Source organism: Sceloporus occidentalis, unplaced genomic scaffold, assembly GCF_023333645.1.
Source record: "Sceloporus occidentalis isolate IW3139 unplaced genomic scaffold, rSceOcc1.0.p SCAF_167, whole genome shotgun sequence".
NCBI lineage: Eukaryota > Metazoa > Chordata > Lepidosauria > Squamata > Phrynosomatidae > Sceloporus > Sceloporus occidentalis.
Genome location: NW_028317147.1, coordinates 1136101 through 1153883, shown reverse-complemented (window position 1 = coordinate 1153883; position 17783 = coordinate 1136101). Strand labels below are relative to the sequence as shown.

Genomic DNA, 17783 nt, shown 5'->3' with positions numbered 1-17783 from the left:
TGTCTCACAATCCAACTCTCTCACAATCCAACTCTCATCAGTCTGTAACTGTTACTACCGATGAGTTAAAGTGGCTTCAGTAGACTTACAAATCTAATGCTTCTCCCTTCCCCTTGTAAATGCTGCTTGGCCAGAGTGAAAAAAAATAAGGAAAAACTCCTACAGGTTGTTTGACCCATCAATCACAGCCATAACCATTAATTAGACCACATTTAGTCACCTCTTTCCTGACTGGTGAAGGAGGGACCATGGTTATAGTCATCCTCTGAGCTCTACTACTCTGCTAGACAGGCTGCTGTCATTGAAATAGCATGCATAAAAAAAAAAATCAGAGCAAAAGGACAGGTGGCTCAAGTTTCAAACAAACAATGTCAGTTTATTTTTGGTCTGCACTGCTCTCCTTGCCAAAATAAGGTTCAAAGTTAGAATACAGTGTATTATTTGCTCCTGGTACATTGATATAAAGTCACAAAGTAATTGCACAAAGTCAGCAGAAAATTGCTCAGAAGATCCCAGGGTAGCAATATCTAGTCCTGATTGTATAGCTGTAATAATGAATTGACAGCAATGTCTGAATTTCAAGATGGCTTACTAGACTTGGGCACATGGGCCAAAAATAATCTGGATACTTTTTTTCCCTTTTGTTTTTGTCAACAAATTTTGTCTCCTGTATTTTTTGGTTCAGGTGAAATCCAGAGGGCTTTTTTGGGAAACAAACTTTTTTTGTTTTTACTCTGATTTTCAAACGAAAATTCTACGCTTTATCCTCCTCATTTTTGGAAATATGCATGAATTAATGAATTTAGCAAAATTCATTAAAATTCAGAGGAATCCTAATGCACATGTCTATTAACTACTCGTATAAATTCTACTTACTAACAACTCTATCAAACTATATCACAGGTTTTACATTTTTCTCCTACACTAAGCTATTTGTCTTGTTATTCCTTTATAGAGAGTGTGGTTCTCTCATATTCACTTTTGCCATGTATTTTTGGTGATCAGTTCAATATTTCATGGAAATTTGCAAGGCAACAAACTGTTACACCTACACAGGCTAATCATAAGCTTTCAAATTCTCTTTTTAGCTCACTGCTATATGCACAGTAAAAACAGGTACTTTGAAATCACCCTTTTTGAAAAAACAACACATTTTGAAACAATTTAGGTCTTTTTTAAAATACCGAATAGAGGTATTTAATAGTAAAGGAGTAAATTCATTCCAATACCGATTGAGCCATGCTTCAAAGCTTTAAAATATACTATGTACTCCAATAAGATTTGAATCCCCGCTGTGCTTAATCATTTCTATGTACAGTGCCAACAACAGGTCCATTTAACCCTTTCCATACCAAGGTTTTCTTGCCATTTTTACTATAAACTGATTTAATCAAGACTTCCCATTTCTTTAATACACCCACACAAATTATATGCTCTTTTTCAGGAAAAATATACACACTATTAAATAGATATTCTTTTGAATACATATAAACACTCAAGTGCTGATTTGGGCTTGTTCTGCAGCCAGGGCCGGCCTTTGGGGTGTGCGACCTGTGCGACCGCCGCTGGAGGAGCAGGCTCGCAAGGGAGCGGTATCGGAGGTCTTTAACAGACCTCCGGCTCCCTTGAGTGATTTTAAGCCGGTTCAAGGATCTCCCTTGAACCCGGCTTAACATCACTCAAGGGAGCCGGAGGTCTGTTAAAGACCTCCGATACCGCTCCCTTGTGATCCGCGCGGCAACAGCTGCTGTGCGCCGGGGTTTGTTCCCGGCGCACAACACTGAAGCCGCGCCCACCGCTGTCCGTGCCCTCTGACCCGGAAGAAGACAGAAGAACTGAAGAAGAAGAACGAAGAGGAGGAAAAGGAGCTGTAAGGAGAAAAGAGGAAAGGTAGGAAAGCATTCAGTGAGAGTGGATTGGTATATATGTGTGGATTAGTGTATATGTGTGGATTGGTATATATGTGTGGATTGGTATATATGTGTGGATTAGTGTATATGTGTGGATTGGTATATATGTGTGGATTGGTATATATGTGTGGATTGGTATATATGTGGGATTGGTATATGTGTGGATTGGTATATGTGTGGATTGGTATATGTGTGGATTGGTATACGTGTGGATTGGTATGTGTGTGGATTGGTATACGTGTGGATTGGTATGTGTGTGGATTGGTATGTGTGTGGATTGGTATATATGTGTGGATTAGTATGTGTGGATTGGTATGTGTGTGGATTGGTAAGTGTGGATTGGTATACGTGTGGATTAGTGTATACATGTGGATTGGTATACGTGTGGATTGGTATACGTGTGGATTGGTATGCGTGTGGATTAGTATATGTGTGGATTGGTAAGTGTGTGAGAGTGATGGGTGTTATGCTGTACCATTTCCAATGTCTTTTTCATGATCTAATTATGCTCTAAAAGTACATCATAACTCCCATCATTCTATACTGTTCCATACAGTGGCAGAGCTGGGAGGCAGAGGCCTTGCACCCCCACCGCAGGACTCCTGAAAGGTAAGAGGGAAAGGGTAGATAGTTAGGAGGGTGTATATAGGGAGAAGGGAGTGAGACAGGGGAAAGGGGGTAGATAGGGAGAAGGGAGTGAGAAGGGGTAGATACGGCAGAAGAGAGTGAGAAGGGGTAGATAGGGCAATCATACTCCTATCATGCCAAGTCTGCGAGTAAATCCTGGAATCTGGGTATGCCTGGGCATGATAGGAATGTGATTGCTGTTAATCATATATATATATGATACATATAGACTTGAAAACCGAAGTTGTTTGTGTGGTTATTTGGAAAGTCCCTGGAGTGCCGGTAACTATTTTTGGACTTTATATATAATATTATTTAATTGTTTTCTCCTATTTTGGTGTGTTACTGACTTTAAATAAAAGTGTTAGATTTTTTATGGTGTTGGGGGGGGTCATATTCAGTTTTGGCCAGGTAAATGCTGCACTTTCGGTTTCAGTCCAGAATTCGTTTCGGTGCATCCCTACTACTAAGCCAGACAATTAAGTGGTAGGCCTAGACCACATCAATGTTTGGCGTAGTATATAGTGATTGGGGTTTTGTTACAAGTTTTGTTACAAGTTTTTATTCCTTTCTTTGTTTGGGATGGGGGGGCGCCAGAGGAGTAGTCCGCACAGGGCGCCAGAACACCTAAGGCCGGCTCTGTCTGCAGCCACAGGACCTGGGAACTTTTTAGTCACTGAGTCGACCATAACCATGTATACCAAAGTATTCTAGAGTCAAATAGGAGGCCATCTGTCTGACAGCTAAAGCTTGGCTTAAATTGGGTCATGCAACAGGACAATTATCCCAAGCACACCAGGACATTTACATCAGAATGGCTGAAAAAAAGAATAAAGGTGTTGCAACTGTCCAGTCAAAGCCCAGACCTCAACCAGGATGAAATGCTGTGGCAGGACCTTAAGAGAGCTGCGTATAAGCAAATGTCCGCAAACCTCAACAAACTAAAGCAACAATGTAAAAAAGATTGGGCTAAACTTCATATACAACAATGTGAGAGACTGCTAAAGCCATACAGAAAAGGATTACTTCAAGTTATTAGTGCTAAAGGTGGTTCTACAAGCTGTCGAATCATAAGGTGTACCTAGTTTATCATACATGGCTTCTCCAGTTTTGTTGAATAAATCATGACACGGTGTAATATGTCATGTGCTGCTGTTCATCGGAGGTTGCATTTACCTAATTTTTTGACCTGATAAGGAACAGATGATTGTTCTTATGTCCATAGAAACCATACAGCGTAATCTCTTTTTCGCATGACTCTACATGACTATATATAAACTCACAGTACGGCATGTGTACAGGACATGGCACACAAGTCCTTACAAAATATAGTAAATGTAAAACATTGCAAGGGCAAGCAAAACATGATAACAAAAATGCACCAAGCAAATACTTTAGTGCTTGGTTATACCAACGCCCCAGTAATTCCCACTGTTCTCCTTTGCCCATCTACAACATATTACGTGCTTTATATCTGCATGCCTATGGTTTTTTACTTCTGAATTGTTTTCTAACCATGAATCTTGCCACCTGCACCATACTGTGCCTGGTTATCATTGTTGAAGCTATCGCGTCCGGCCCCTAACCTTTGGACCACTGACCACTCTCTTATTTTTGCCCTGGTACCACTCACAGATCCTATAGGCCTTTCGTGCTTCTGCTGCTGCTTGACCAATTCAATCCAGACCCGTCACTTTATAGACAATTTTGTCTCTAAAAAATAACATCTGACATAGTCCAGTCCCCTTTATTTCTAATTATACTCGGGCTCCCTTGGTTACACAAGCACAACACACATATCAAGTGCTCTAGGGTCTCTATATGGACATTACGAATATACTGTCATGCCATATGGTCTTTTCTCAATTATATAAATTATATCTTCCGAGATATGCTGCATCTATTTGTTGAAGTATACTTGGACAATAAGCTCACCTATTCTACCTCCTTGGAAGAGCACAGGAACCACTTGACACTAACCAGATTACGTGAACGTGTGTAGTTTAAAAAAGCGTGTTAGTAACCACCAAACTGCAGTGGAAACGATCTATCTCAAAGACAAGGATTTAATGGGAAGATACATCCTGTGTCCTTTTTCTCTAAAAAGACCAATTCTGACAGAACAAAATTATACCATGGGAGATTGTGGACTTCTTGCCATCAAGATGACCTTGGAAGAATATCGGTCGACACCCATTTACATGATACACTGAACATAAGAATCTAGAATATCTCAATTCTGCCAAATTTTTATGTCCCACGCAAGCATGATGGGCACTATTCTTCATACATTTCCAGTTATACATTACGTATCAACCAGTGTTCAAAAATGGAAAGACAGATCTCCAGACAAGACCTATATGAGGAAAACGCAACTCTTTCTTAGGAGACAATACTTCCAACTGGCCATTTTCTTGCTGATTTATTAGATAAAGTACTACCCAGACACCACCATGCCATAAGGCCTGATCCAGTCACAGGAACTTAAAAGAGTTCATGTATATATATAATCTGATGCTCTTCATTCTGTGATTTTTCATCACCTACATGACCTTCCCACTGCTGGTCATGGGGGTGTTAGGAAGACCCTGGATCTTGTCAGCCATTCTTTTTGGTGGCCCAGCCTTCACCCAGCTGTTACCACCTATGTACAGACAGGTGACACTTGTTCCCATAATAAGATTTTACATCAGAAACCAATGGGTTTGTTTTAACCGCTACTCATACCATCCTGTCCCTAGGAGGATGTCATTGTGGACTTCATTGTAGAATTGCCCCCTTCTCAAGAGTACTCTGCTATCACGGTGGTTGTGGACAGGCACAATTTGTTCCTTGTTGAGTTGTACCAACTGCAGATAAAGCTTCAGATTTGCTTGTCAAATAGATAGTTTGACAAGATTCCCACCTCTGTTTTATGACACCTGAAGACTTTTTGTCGGGGCTTAAGAATCCAATGCTCTCTCTATTCTGCTTTCCATCCAAAGATGGAAACAAACCAAACTTTAGAGGTTTTCCACTAACTATGGATATCACCCTACCACTGTTCCTGGCACACAGATCAATTGCTCTGTTCCTTCCACTACTGAAAGACTGTGACTATTAATTGTTTTACATTGCTGTGGAACACCCTAAATTAAGCTCAATCTTTATCGAAGAGAGCACCTTACCGACGTTGATAACCGAACCCTGTTTATTACATGGGAGACAAAGTTTGGTTATCCACCAACAACCTCCCAGGCTTATGTAAAAATGGATCCCAAGTACTATTGTGAGGAAGAGATTGTGCCTTCTCACTGTTCCCCCTTGTCCATTGGTATATTCTAAGCTTTATATAGGCCTGCCTACTGTTTTATGACTTTCAGATCTTCCCGCCTGGACCTGTGCCTGTTTAACACTGTTGAACCTGTAGCTGCTTGTCCTTGATCACGACCTTGGTTTTTGTCCTGGTACGACTAACTTATCCCTGCTTCTGCTACTGCTTGGGCAAACACGTGTAAAATACATTACAATACTTTATCGGATAGAATACTCTTTTACATATAATATATATTTCAGTATATAATTTATGTTTCAAGAACCCCATTATATAGGCAGATCATGTTATTACTTATAGCACGAGACGAAAATTTTTCTAAAAGTTCCCCTACAGCATTAATCCGTCCCAGTTTTAATACCTGGCCTAAAACTTCTTAAATATCCTTTGCTCAGTTTAATACTACAATAATGAAATATTAATAAGCATTATCAGTACAATACAAAACTGTATTGTGTAAATAAAAATATTAAGAGTGGCATTTATTAAACAGTAGACATATGTATATCGAACAAATATATAAAAATAAATAATGCATGTAAGGAGTCATGAAAGATGAAAAAACAAAACAAAATAAAACAAGAAAAATATGAATACCTTCTTTTCGCCATATTATATTGGAAACTGCAGCATGTAGAGAAGGAAAAAGCACACAAAAGAAAAAGATGAATTCGTGGACATGCGAAACAATATTTTTTCTTCAAATAATGAAATAAATATTTTAATTGTATTTACCATTAGAAAAGATCTGCATATTTAACACTCTACAATACAATACACAATACATCACAATCTGTTTTCTATAACAGACATACAGAGGTTTTTGAGAAAAATAGTTTTTCTTTACCCAAAGATCACCTTCAAATCCAGTAAAATTCATAACGCAAAGATCAATTTTAAATCCAAAAATCAATAGCTAACTGCTCAAACATAGACTTAGCATGCACATCTCATTAACAAAGCACAGTGTGTGCTGTTTCCGCATTCTAACTGTGCCTTTAATTAACTGATGTCATTCTATGCCGATATAGCCATTACGGCAAAGCCAGTTGTGGAAACACTTTTTGTTTGCTGGTGTTGATTTTGAGGTCCGTTTACCTCTGTGATAATTAATATTTTTTTTTTAACTTTTGCGCTTAATATTTCAACCGGTATATTTAAGTTTGAAACAGGGATGTTTTTACATTTATGTGTGAAATCTTAAGATGCAAGTGAATAACATCATACAAAGCTGTTATTTCTGAAAATAGAAAAAGTATATACAGCACCGCCAGATTCATGGTGTCACCCACTGTGCATGTCTGTTTATCAGTCCCAAGACTGGTAGTTCTAGTCACTGGATTCTGCCAACAGGTTTGATTGTTTTGATATGACAAGTTACTCACATGTAGATTAATAAAGGTTGAGTCACAGTCATTGGTGATGAGGCAAGTGTATCCTTAAAACCTGGCCAGTCAGTGGTGCTTAAGAACTGAACATTAAAAGATCTCTGAATGCTAAAAACTAGAAGTTGAGTATTCTATACTGCTGTCATACCAATTAGACCTCATGATTTAAAGGTATTTTCTTAAACCAGGAGTTTGCAGGGCAGTTCATATTTTCACATCACTGGGGGGAGGGGCAAGATCAGAACAGAGGAGGTATGTATTAATAAAAATTCTCATAAAATTCAAGAGACTCAGGGTAATATTAAATGTATGCTTGCTAATGCAAGGAGCCTAAATAACAAAATGGGAGAACTAGAGGCAATAGCATACACTAAGCAATATGATATAATAGGCATAACAGAAACATGGTGGGATGAGACCCATGACTGGGCAGTTAACGTAAAAGGTTATACATTATATAGGAAGGACAGAAAAAGCAGGAAGGGAGGAGGAGTATGCTTGTATGTTAACAATGAGCTAAAGTCAAATATTAAGCATCTTGGAGGCGACACGGGATTTGTGGAAGCTTTATGGGTAGATATCAACTTGGGGCAAAAAAAAGGAAACTAACTACTGGTTGGGATATGTTATAAACCACCTAATGTTAATAATGATGAGGAAGAGCAGCTGTTAGAGCAAATTGAGAAAGCTGCACAGCTGGGTAACACGTTAATTATTGGAGATTTTAATTACCCGGACATAAATTGGGATAGAGGGACTAGTAGTTCTGCAAGAGGATCCTGGTTTTTGAACCTGTTAAATGACACCTTCATGTCACAACTGGTACAAGCACCAACTAGAAAGGATACTTGTTTGGATCTGGTGATAACAAACAATGTTGATCTTGTGTCTAACATTCAAGTGGGGGAGCACTTGGGTAATAGTGATCACAATATGGTCTCTTTTAAAATAAACTCAAAAAAGAAATCGCCCATGGGGAATACTAAAACGTATAATTTTAAGAAGGCCAATTTCAATAAGATAAGGGCAGCTTTACAACTTATTGACTGGCAAAAACTCTTCAGGGGTAAAAATACTGAGGAAAAATTGAGTATTTTCAAAAAAATATTAGCAGGGTACACTTCTCAGTATGTACCACTAGGAAACAAATATAAAAGAAACAAATTGAAACCGGTGTGGCTTAGTTGGGACGTTAAGCAGAAAATTTAAAATAAGAAAATGGCTTTTACAGCATTTAAATCATACGAATCAGAGGCATCCTATATAAGATATAAGGAAGCCAATAAAGCATGCGAAAAGATGACAGTCAAACTGTGAGTGGATGACTCAGGACAAGGTGCTGCAGCAACTAAAGAAAGTTAATGTCAACAAAGCTCCGGGGCCTGACGGTATTCACCCACTAGTACTTAAGGAGCTGAGTCAGGAAATAAGTGAACCTCTGTTTCTAATCTTGCGGGATTCTTTTCTTTCAGGAATTGTACCAGAGGATTGGAGGAAGGCAGATGTGGTTCCTATTTTCAAAAAGGGTTCAAACTCTGTACCTGGAAATTATAGACCTGTGAGCTTAACTTCTGTGGTTGGAAAAGTATTTGAAGGGCTGTTTAGGGATAATATTCAAGAATTCCTTGGGAAGAACAGTGTTAGCAAAAATCAGCATGGTTTTATGAAACATAGGTCCTGTCAAACTAATTTAATTGCATTCTATGAAGAACTAAGTAGAAGTGTTGATCAGGGTGTTGCAGTGGATGTAATCTACTTGGATTTTTCCAAGGCGTTTGACACAGTTCCACACAATAGGCTAGTAATCAAACTGAAGGAAATTGGTCTAGATGCAAATTCTTGTTCTTGGGTAGAACATTGGCTTAGAGATAGAGAACAGAGAGTTGTTATAAATGGTACATTTTCAAGCTGGTCAAAAGTGGTAAGTGGTGTCCCTCAGGGTTCTGTTCTGGGACCAATGTTATTCAACATATTTATAAATGACCTGGCAGTAGGTGTTGAAAGTCATGTTTCTGTGTTTGCAGATGACACTAAACTAGGTAAAGTTATACAGGGCGAGCAGGATATTACTGTGCTGTAGAGGGATCTAGATAGACTGAGCACACAAATGGCAGATGAAATTCAATGTAGATAAATGTAAAGTTATGCACTTCGGGGTAGCGAATGCACAAGCAACCTACACCCTAAACGACAGATGAGAAGGATTTGAGAATTGTTATAGACAACAAACTAGGCAACAATGTGCAATGTCAGTCAGCAGTTGCTAAGGCCAGTAAGGTATTGTCGTGTATAAAAAGGGGCATCAAGTCGCGGGATAAAGATATAATTTTGCCTCTATATAAATCAATGGTAAGGCCGCACCTTGGATATGCTGTGCAATTTTGGGCACCTATTCTAAAGAAGGATATCATAGCACTAGAAAGGGTGCAGAGGCGGGCTACAAAATTAATAAAAGGAATGGAGCACTATAGTTATGAAGAAAGGTTAACTAATTTAAATTTGTTTAGTTTAGAAAAACGTCGCCTCAGAGGGGATATGATAACATTATATAAATATATTCGGGGACAATACAAACCATTGTGTGGAAATCTGTTCATAAACAGGACTATGCATAGGACACGTGGTCATGCGTTCAGACTGGAAGAAAGGAGATTTAGGCTAAAGCAGAAGAAAGGGTCTTTTACAGTAAGGACAATAAGGATGTGGAATTCTCTGCCTGCAGAGGTAGTTTTATCAGAGTCTGTACAGACGTTTAAACTGCAACTGGATGGATGCCTGGATAAACATAATATTCAGAGATATAATCTTTAATTATGGGGAAACAGCTTATTGATCCAAGGAGAAATCTGACTGCCATTTTGGGGTCAAGAGGGAATTTTTTTCCCTGGTTAGTGCAAAATTGGAAAGAGCGAAACCGGGGGTTTTTTTGCCTTCTTTTGGATCAACAGCAACAAATTAACAGATAGGCTGAACTTGATGGACGCATGTCTTTTTTCAGCCTATATAACTATGTAACTATGCAACTATGTAACTGTACAATACACAAAGCATGCTCCAGTGATTGTCTTCTGCAAAAACTGCTAAGCTGCTGTATAGAGTGACACCAAAGGAAACATTTAACTCTCCTGTAAACCCTCCCAGACTGGTGAGTGGCTAAAAAGCTTATGTACAAAACAAACACAAGAAAAGACAAAAATGAAAAAATCTGTCATTGAGAGGTTACTTTGTCTAGATATAATCTAGACTTTAACAGTGAAAATTCAATCTTGAGATTCAACTTGTGATTCAATAATTCATCCATTGGAATCAGTGGTTTAATGTCAAGGGCATAACAACTTTCATCATTCCATTTCCTTTTCAGTTGCATATCCTGCAATAAAAAATCTTCAGATATTTTATCTTTATAGTATATGACTCTTGTGCCAGATAGTTTTACCTATATCTCTTCATTTTCTTTTTTCCCCTTTATCGACTCTCTGAACGTTCAATCCTGCTTTCTAGAGAAACACCATTTTTCCTATTACATTATTTCAGCTCTGCTAATTTTTCAATCTTTCACCTCTGTCATTCAAAATTTCTTCAGATTGCCATTTTTTCTTTTTGTATTAACTCAACTCAACTGTAAAATAGGAAAAGCTGAAAATGTTTCTTTTCCAAACTTTATCATTATCATTTAATACCCTCAAATCCTTGGCACTAGTGTATTCATCCAAACTCTTATTTGGGACAATCCGAATTACTAATATCTCTTGAAAATCTGAGAGGAAATATAAACATTGATGTTAATCGTTAATTTTAGAACCTTTTAAATAAAAAGCAAATAATTTTCCATAATCAATTTTATTGTTTAGCTTTTTTATATGTAGATGTATGAAGAATGTCAAATAACAAACAAAGCCAATTTGACTTCCACCTTCACTTTATGCCAGGAGCAGCTGTTTCAACTGAAGTATTTGAATGATTATTGATCATCTTGTTAATACTTTATATTGGTGGAATCTGGATCTAGAAGCTTTAGAATGAGCAATAAGGCAGAATTTGAAAGCAGATGTAAGGCATTCAGACCTTCTAGTCTGCCAATTTTTCCTAATGCACGACTCAGATCTTAATCAGTCCTTGATCTAGTCTTAGGTTTAGGATAGCTTTATGTTTATCCCATGCATGCTTAAATTGGTTTACTGTATTAGCCTCTTCAACTTCTGATGGGAGGGTTTTCCATTTATCGACTGCACTCTCAGTAAAGTAAAACTTCCTTAGGTTACATCTAAACATCAGACCCTCTTGTATCCTCCTGAAATAAGCTTGCCTCCTGTACTTTGTTAAATCCCTTTAATTATTTTAATGTTCCTATAATGTCTCCTCTTGTTCTTCTTTCCTCTATGCCTCTATGCTATACATATCGAGTTCCCTTATGCAGCACTTACCTTTAGTCCCGCATGAAGTCCTGCGACGACCTGCAACGCTCCACGATTACCACATGGTTTGCGCTCACGTGACTGTGCGATGTTCATTTTAGCATTGCCCTTGGTTGGTGTTACTCCTTGTTATATTACTTTTGGTGTTTTGATCCAGCTTTTTGTGTGACCTTGATTCGGCTCTGACACTTCTGCTCCTCGGCACTGACCCGGCTTGCCCTGTGAATTTGCTCCAGTTATTGGCTTTGGCTACCAGGGTTCTCATTTCTGGCTCTGCTTCAGCCTCTACTACTACCCAGTTCCTCTTAGTTCCTGTATCTGCTGAGCTCTGCTTCCTGGGATCCTATATGTCACAAAACTGTGCCACCTTAGTCTTTCCTCATTACTTTTTCCTGTAAGACATTTTGGTAGCCCTCCTCTGAACTCTCACCAATATGTCAATATCCTTCGGAAGCGTTTTATGACTGAAACATCTATGCAAGTATGCAGCCTGCTATGGAGTTTGAGTTCGCAATATTGCAACAAACCGACATGTAGTGTAGCATGCAGAAAGTATATGACTGCCTATGTGAATTGTACAGGATGTCAGCAGCCCAAAAATAATTATATCACAGTTAGCAATTTAGCAATATTACCAGCATCACTTTAGATTTAGAAGGATATATACATTAATCGATCAGCCATAATATTATGACTTACAGGTGAATTGAATAACACTGATAATCTTTTTAGCATGGCACCTGTCAGTGGGTGGGATCTGAGTGGCAAGGGCCAAATTGTGAAGGCTAGATGACTGAGACAGAGCATCTCCAAAACTGCAGCTCTTATGGGATGTTCCCAGTCTGCAGTGGTCAGTACCTATCAAAAATGGTTCAAGGAAGAAAAGGCAGTGAACCAGCGACAGGGTTTTTGGCCGGCCAAGGCTCGTTGATGCACGTGAGGGGCAATGGCCGGCCCATGTGGTCAAATCCAACAGACGAGCTATTGTAGATTAAATCACTGCAAAAGTTAATGTTGGTTCTGATAGAAAGGTGTCAGAACATGTATGAGGGCTACATATGGGGCTGCGTAGCCATAGAGCAGTCAGGGTGTCTGTGATCTGGAGGGATGCAAAGAGCAATAAAATGTTTCACTTATAGCCCTGTTAAACTTAAATTAAGCTAAGTTAATAGAAACATCAGCTGCTTTAATTACATTTGAATGAGCCATGGTATAACAAGGATGCATATGAGGAGCAATTAAGTCTGTAGGAGTTTGGGTGTTGTGATCTGTATAAACCAATTTATATCCTATCTGAGTTTTGTTCCCAGGTGTTAAAAAGGAGGATTTTTGTGAAGCCTCCATTACAATATTTCTAAAAGGAAGAGGCCCGTGCTTCAGATTTAACACTCTGCACAGCTTAACCTTATTATTATTAACTCTTGTTCAGCACTCAGCCAGTCTCTGGTTCTGGTCAGTCTCTAAAACTCAGTCCAGGGTTCAAGATTCTTAAAAAGAAATTGTACAGTTCTGAAGAATTCATTATTGAAGAATGCTAACTTGAATGAAAAAAGTTGACTCTGTACCTTGATACTTTTAAAGGGTAGCATGGGTTTATTTTATAATAAGAGTGGGACTTTTTTATTTTTCATACAAGTTGAATTTTTGATGAGATTACATCCATTAAGAGTAAGACTGATCATACCTTGGGCACAGAAACCAAATGGCAAGTTTCTGTTTTAACTGTAGAGGGTATATACTTACATAACCTATCTTTAAGTATACTTACCCTGATTGGGAGTGTGATAGCAGTATTTTAGCTGTCAGAGTTAGTTGTCTACTTTATAATGTCATCTACCAACAATAATAGCTTTTATGTACTCTAGTAAGGAATGCATTTTGAATAATGTACTTTATTATGAAAATTATATTTATAACCAAATTTATATTGTTTCTATATACATTATTGAGATTTTATAAGGCCTCTACAACACTGTGATACGGTCCACCATACCTCCCACCACTGTGATACAGTCCACCATACCTCCCACCAGTCTCAGGTTTCTATTTTGAAGTATATCCTGGGAAGGTGCCTGACTATCCTGTGGGCAGCATGGGCTGGTTGGGAATATCTTCTGAGCTCCCTTGAGCAGAAACAGTAGGTAAAGAAATCAATGGAAATCTGTGCTGTGCCTGTTCCTCCTGCATTTCCCACTTCTGAGACTAATTCTGTCTCTGCTCGTCTCTTGCCATAACCACCAACACATCCGTCCCAATTTGTATTCCTTAAATGTTGGGCGGTATGCATACCCACCAACCCCTTACAAAAGATTGTCTGAATCTGAATCCAGAATATGAACTGTCCTTTCTAAAGAAGGACTTTGATATACCATACGCAATCATAAAAGGCTTTCTGCGAATATTATTGGTGTCACATAATTTGTTGGATGCCAAAATACTAATATATATAATAAATGTTGCACACTATCCTACCTAAACAGCATGCAGTGCACACCGTTTAATATGTACATGTGTTTCCATAAAAGGATGATATAATGTATTACTATTTTCACACAGTTAGTTTGAAAAAGCAATTTAAACAGCTGTAGTATATTTCAGTTTTGCTTTGCATACATTAGTGTCTCAACCTGCAATAATGAGAATATAATTCTGGTTACATACGAAGTAAAAGCAAAGACATAAAATTAAGTATCTATATTTATTATAGGTTTGGAAATTAACCAAAATGGAATTCTTAAGTGCTAAAATGACAGGTTTATTCTTTAAAACTAGCATAAAGTAAAGTAAAATATGAGAAGCGGCTCTTTAGGGGAAATTGTTTTCTTTTATTTCAAGATATAGTAAAAATTTTGATTTTCTTTTTTTAATATGAAACCTAATCTCACAAGTAAATAATGTTTAATTGCTGAAGCATTTCTGGGCACTCATTTTAGGTCAAGATGAGACAAACCTATTTATAGTTTTTTGTCAAGTTTCTAGGGAAGAGATATAACTCATCAAGGATGAATTAATTTAAAAATACTAGATTAGATGTTATAATTTTTAATACTGTAGACAAGGTTATGTACAGTACACGAGGATACTACTGGAGTTAGGCACTATTGGGGTTTATCAAAACTAGCCTAGACATCTAAGCCCAGCAGCCCACAGGTTGCGTATAAATTGCTCTCTACAATTAAAAACTAAGCTCCAACCAAAAAGGCCACTGGGCCAATGAACTTGTTATACTCTCAGATTGATTTAAAAAAATATATGTTTTTGACATTTATTCTAACAATGTGGTAAATTCACAGAGGCAGATAATAATAGTGCCATAAATTTAATTAAATATTTGCATCACCATATTTTTTAACTAAAATTAGTCATTACATTTTTACACATCTATGTCATCAATGGCTAACGATTGGAAGTGTGAGCGATGGCTACTGCATAATCAGAAATGTATGGGTTGATAGCATGTGACCCAGAGGTAAAAGTGTGGCTACAGCTAAAAGAAGCAGCTAAAAGAAGGATCCCAGAAGGTAAGATATAAGGAATGAAGTGAGGTGAAGGACTATATATGTATGTATGTAAGTTAGAGTGAAGCATGAATGTGTATTTATGTATTTGTGTAAGCATAAGTGTGTATGTTAGAGGGAGTATATGTGTGTTAGTATGAGTGTCTAACGCCCCACGATAGTAATAGTAAGGGATGGAAACGATGATGGGAGCAATGACGATGATGGCGGGGGATATGGTAGTTGGAAGATAATGGCTGTGGTGGGGATAAGAATGAATTATGATCATAGTCATCAGAATACATATATACACATACATACATAAATAGATACATATTTCCCATACAAACATACATACACACAGCCACTCTTTTCAGTAACTTATTTAAAGAAACTTGAAAATAGTTAGTTTCATACAGGTTTTTTGCAATATTTGGACTACACCGTTTCCCTTCCAGTTGGTCCCAGCCCATTACATGATGGTATGGACCACAATGATATGTAATTTCATATGTATCTTATTTACGACTAGTAACTCTGAACAAAAAATAGTGGTGCTGGACCCCAAGTTTTTGCCGTATGCACAATAATGGCACTATGAATATTAACAACAACAACATTAAAATTGGCAATACGCAATCTGACTATAAGCCGACTAAGGCATACTGAGTGAGGATGATTTGTTTGTAAAATGGTTTTGTAAAATGGTGATGGATAGTCTGACTGACTACCTCCGCTGACTTAGCCTGGGACAACACACAGTCACTAGCTGAGACTCAGTATAGGGTATAACAAAGACTACTTTATTTTTCACACATGGCTGATATAGCCAACAAAGCACACATTAACATAAATTAAGATATTGGTATAAAAACCGCCCCCTTTATCTGCCTCCCAGAGACAACAGGGTCAGTAAAGGGATTAACAATACAATAGGGTCCCAACCTCCACTACCTATTACTGGCCGAAATCAGTTCCAGGGATGGCTTGGCCGGGGTAAATGTCTGTAGTGGAGGAACTGGGGGGGACTTATACAACATATTAGTACACAATGGGGCGGGGGAGAAGAGTCTGAAACAATGGCTGTCTCTCCCTGGTCTTTACAAAGCCAGTGTCCCAAGTTGGTAGGGAGGAGGCTGGCTCTCAGGCCTCTCCAGTGGCCCCAGTGATGGAGGGTTCCACCACAGTGGTGACCTCAGTGGCATGTAGACCTCAGAGGTTGGGTAAACAGATGGTTTCTTTCAGAATGTAGATTAGCCCTCCTAATTTATAAACCAGTACACAGCATTTTAAGCATGTTTTTTTCTACCTCTTAAATATTAACACAAAAGCTTTATATTTAGCTATGTGTGCAATATGGCATTTTACTGCATGTTTTAAATTAATGCCTTGCCCCTAAGAAGCTACACAGTTCTAAACAATATTTATTGTCAGAGGTGCATGTGCAACATTCCAAAATAATACAGGTACAGTAAAATAAAATTATTGAAAATTGCTTGGTTCCACTCAGAGTATTTGGATAAAGCACTGATTCCCCACACGCTGGGTTAGTATTTTTAGTCTCTGGACAGGATGATGACATTTGGTCACTTCCATCCTGCCTCTACCCACTCCAGTCTACTCTAATCACTTAAAACCCTTTAAAGTCTAACTGGGGCTAGCCATGCAACTTAGCATTGCCCCCGATAACAGTCACAACACAGGAGAGAGGAAATGATGGCGGCCAACCCCAGGAAGATCCTAGACTTGGGTACAACTTCCTAATATGGCTGACAATAGATTTGTTTTCATTGTTCTCTTCATTGTTAGGTCATAGGAAAAAAGGAAAATTACACTGCCTCATAAGCTAATAATTATAAGAATACAATAAATAACACAAGCAATAGTTTTTAGCGATGGATTCGATTATGGTTTTTGTTGTGAAAGTTACCTTTTTTAAACACATCTATGTTTGAATGTAAATGAATACTTAGCTATGCAACATGTTTATGTGAGGGTTCTACATAGCTTGTGTACATGCATAGCTCCTTAGGTGGCTTAGGGCTGGTTGTGATGTTCAGGACCTTGCTTTGGGCCACAGTAAGAACAGAGATGTCCACCCTTACTATGATCACAATCAACTGTAAATGAGCCAAAGTATAAGCATTTAAACAAAGTGACTCTAATTTGGAAACTAACCAAAATGGAATTAAGCCTGGGGCTTAATGAAGTGTAAATCTGGGTCTTTGCCCATTCTTACTCCAGCAGGTAGCGGGACAACATGAATTTATCACAGACAACATAGGAAAGAGCACAAGACAGCAAGATCCTTGGCTTTTTATGCAGGTCCCATAGGAAGTATTCTTATAAAATTCCCTGGGATTAATAGAAACCTTACTCGGATGCAGCCTGCTAATCTTTTCCCTTGGCAATACTTAACCCATCTATGTGTCCTGGCGTTTCAACAACTGCTCCAATAGACTGATTACATTATCCTCAATAATACAATTCCTGAAATCAAATACCGTATTTGCTGAAAAAGAAAAAGCCTGAATATAAGACGACCCTAAAGGAAAAAAGTTTTACCAGTAAATGTTAATTCATGTAAACTATTTTTTTTAAATAAAAGCTATGATTGAGAAAAATATTTTTTT

At 38.1% G+C, this 17783-nt stretch overlaps 1 protein-coding gene across 1 annotated transcript in view; it reads right to left on the bottom strand.

Annotated features, from left to right (window-relative positions):
• Nucleotides 1-17783, bottom strand: part of LOC149279408 (follistatin-related protein 5-like) — a 283960-nt gene that overhangs the window by 21386 nt on the left and 244791 nt on the right. The window contains exon 12 of the mRNA XM_089501225.1: nt 6448-6474. Within this exon, the coding sequence (XP_089357351.1) occupies nt 6448-6474 (27 nt within the window). The remainder of the gene's footprint in view (nt 1-6447; nt 6475-17783) is intronic.